Consider the following 2,280-nt stretch of genomic DNA (forward strand, 5'->3'; position numbering starts at 1 on the left):
AACAACAACAACAACTATATGCCAGAGACATTTTACAAGGGTGGAATGGGGAATGGAATAAAAAATGATCAAAAATGGGGGGGGGTAGGGATAATCACTGGACTATGGTGATGGCACAGGGATGATTTGGTGATGGGAAGCCCATAGGGATTACAACTGAGATAGAAAAAGGCACAAAATGATATAAAAATAAACTATTATACTATTTAAAAATATATATTTTTTCATAATCCTAACAGGGTTTCCTATTCACAAACCTGTTAGTGTCCCAAATAATGACATTTCCATCAAATCCTGATGTTACTAAGAGTCTTGTATTAGTATCATATTCGATGTTCTTCACCCAGCTAGTATGACCATGTAAAGTGCATACTTTGGTATTCAGTTTTCTCAGATCCCACAGTGCTATTGTAGTGTCATCAGAACAGGTAGCGAACAGCCGGTTATCAAGAAATCTACAAGGCAGAAAAGAAAAACTGGTTCATTTAATCTTTTATTACAAAAAGTAGACCTAAGAAACAGCATTATTGCTTAATGAAGAAAGGGGGAGAAAAAAAAAACGGGGGGAAACCCACTGTATAAGCCCAGTTGACACTGAAATATAATAAATACTAAGTATAACATAATCACCAGGATAAGATACTATGATTTAATGAGAACTATACTGCAATGTTATCTACTACTTCACATTACTGATTTTTATTTGGAACAGGAAATAGGTGTAGGTAATTAGAGAACAGTACCAAAAAGAAAGAACTTTAGAATCTGCAAATGCAATTGGTGAAAGACAATTTTTTAAAAAAGATTTATTTTATTTATGCATACAAGAACTTGGGTATAGGCCAGAGGTATGGGGGTAGAGGGGCCAGGCAATTCACCAGAGACTGTGGAGAGTAGAGAGTAGAACTGGTGAATTTCCTGATATACACTGCTGAGGGTAGAAGCGGGTGAGACAGGTGAGGTCTGCTGCGCCATGTGGGTCACCTTCCTGCCCAAGGATCAAACTCACAGTGGCTAGCAATAGCTTGATAGCTGAGACTTAACCCCTGCGCCACCAGGAAGGCCGGATGAAAGACAATTTAATAGGAGATGGAGATCATGAAAAACTGACTGCTGTAGAAGCCATGTCAAAAGAAAGGGTTTAGGGCCCTCCCTAGTGGCACAGCAGGTTAAAGAGAGCACTGAGAAGCTAAAGCCACTTCAGCATGAGTTCGAGCCCCGCCCTTGAGGTGACCCACATGTCATGGCAGACCTCTCCTGACCTGTCCACTGTCCCCCTCAGCAGTGATCTGCCTGTTCTGCACCCCACTCTGTCTCTGGTAAGTCCTCTCACTGCCCCTGAACCTCTGATCTGTACCCCAGTTCTGTATGCATAAATAAATCTTAAAAATAAAAAAGGGTTCAAAATTAAAAATTTTCACTCTGTTATGAGTAATCTATTTTTCTATTTAGAACACATTTATATGAAAAAGTTGCTATTAAAATGCTATTGCTATTAAAATTCTATTGCTATTAAACTATTCTTTTACTAATTTAAAGGCACTCTCCAAATAATTTCATTTAGCAACATTTCATTAGGAACAGTGAAGATTACTAGATGATTGAAATCTATTCATTTCTCAATCATTTAAAAAATGTTTTCTTGTGTTGAAGAACTATGGTGTAGGCCAGAGGTGTGTGTATGTCAGGAGGGTTTGAGACAATTCACTAGAGACACAGTGGGGAGCAGAACAAGTGGATTTAATGAAATACACTGCTAAAGGGAGCAGCAGGGGAGGACAGGAGAGGTTTGCTGGGCCATTGGGTCAGCTCCCTGGCCAGGAATCAAACTTAGGCTGTAGTATTGAGAGCAATGAGACATACTCCCTAGGCCAATAGAAAGGACTTTAAAGGGAACATCTTTTATACAAATACTTAAAAAATAACCTACCAATCATACTTGAATTTCTGCCTAATCCAGCATTAGGATGCTTTCTCTTATATATAATGTTATATATAACTTCCTAATCTCTTGGTGAAGAAATGAATACAGGAGCTTCTTTCAAGATGAAGTTTTATACAATTCTTTCTATCATATCAACCTCATTATACCAAACAGTATAATGATCTTAATGAAAGTCATGGTTTTAAAATTTGAGGCTATTTTTGCTACCTGAAATTCTCCTGCTTAACCTGTTCAACTCTTGCTTTCTTTATAACATTTTGTTATCATCCCAAATAGGATACCTTCTGTTTCTATCCAGTATAGGGTTCATTTATAAATCCTTTAATCGCCTAAAG

General features: G+C 37.7%; 1 protein-coding gene across 1 annotated transcript in view; it reads right to left on the reverse strand.

The window, feature by feature from the left end:
* DCAF10 (DDB1 and CUL4 associated factor 10) overlaps positions 1–2,280 on the reverse strand; it is a 28,943-nt gene that overhangs the window by 7,704 nt on the left and 18,959 nt on the right. Inside the window, exon 3 of the mRNA XM_004677500.2 lies at positions 258–455. Within this exon, the coding sequence (XP_004677557.1) occupies positions 258–455 (198 nt within the window). The remainder of the gene's footprint in view (positions 1–257; positions 456–2,280) is intronic.

The sequence above is a fragment of the Condylura cristata genome, unplaced genomic scaffold, assembly GCF_000260355.1.
Source record: "Condylura cristata isolate star-nosed mole 26May11 unplaced genomic scaffold, ConCri1.0 scaffold00006, whole genome shotgun sequence".
Lineage (NCBI taxonomy): Eukaryota > Metazoa > Chordata > Mammalia > Eulipotyphla > Talpidae > Condylura > Condylura cristata.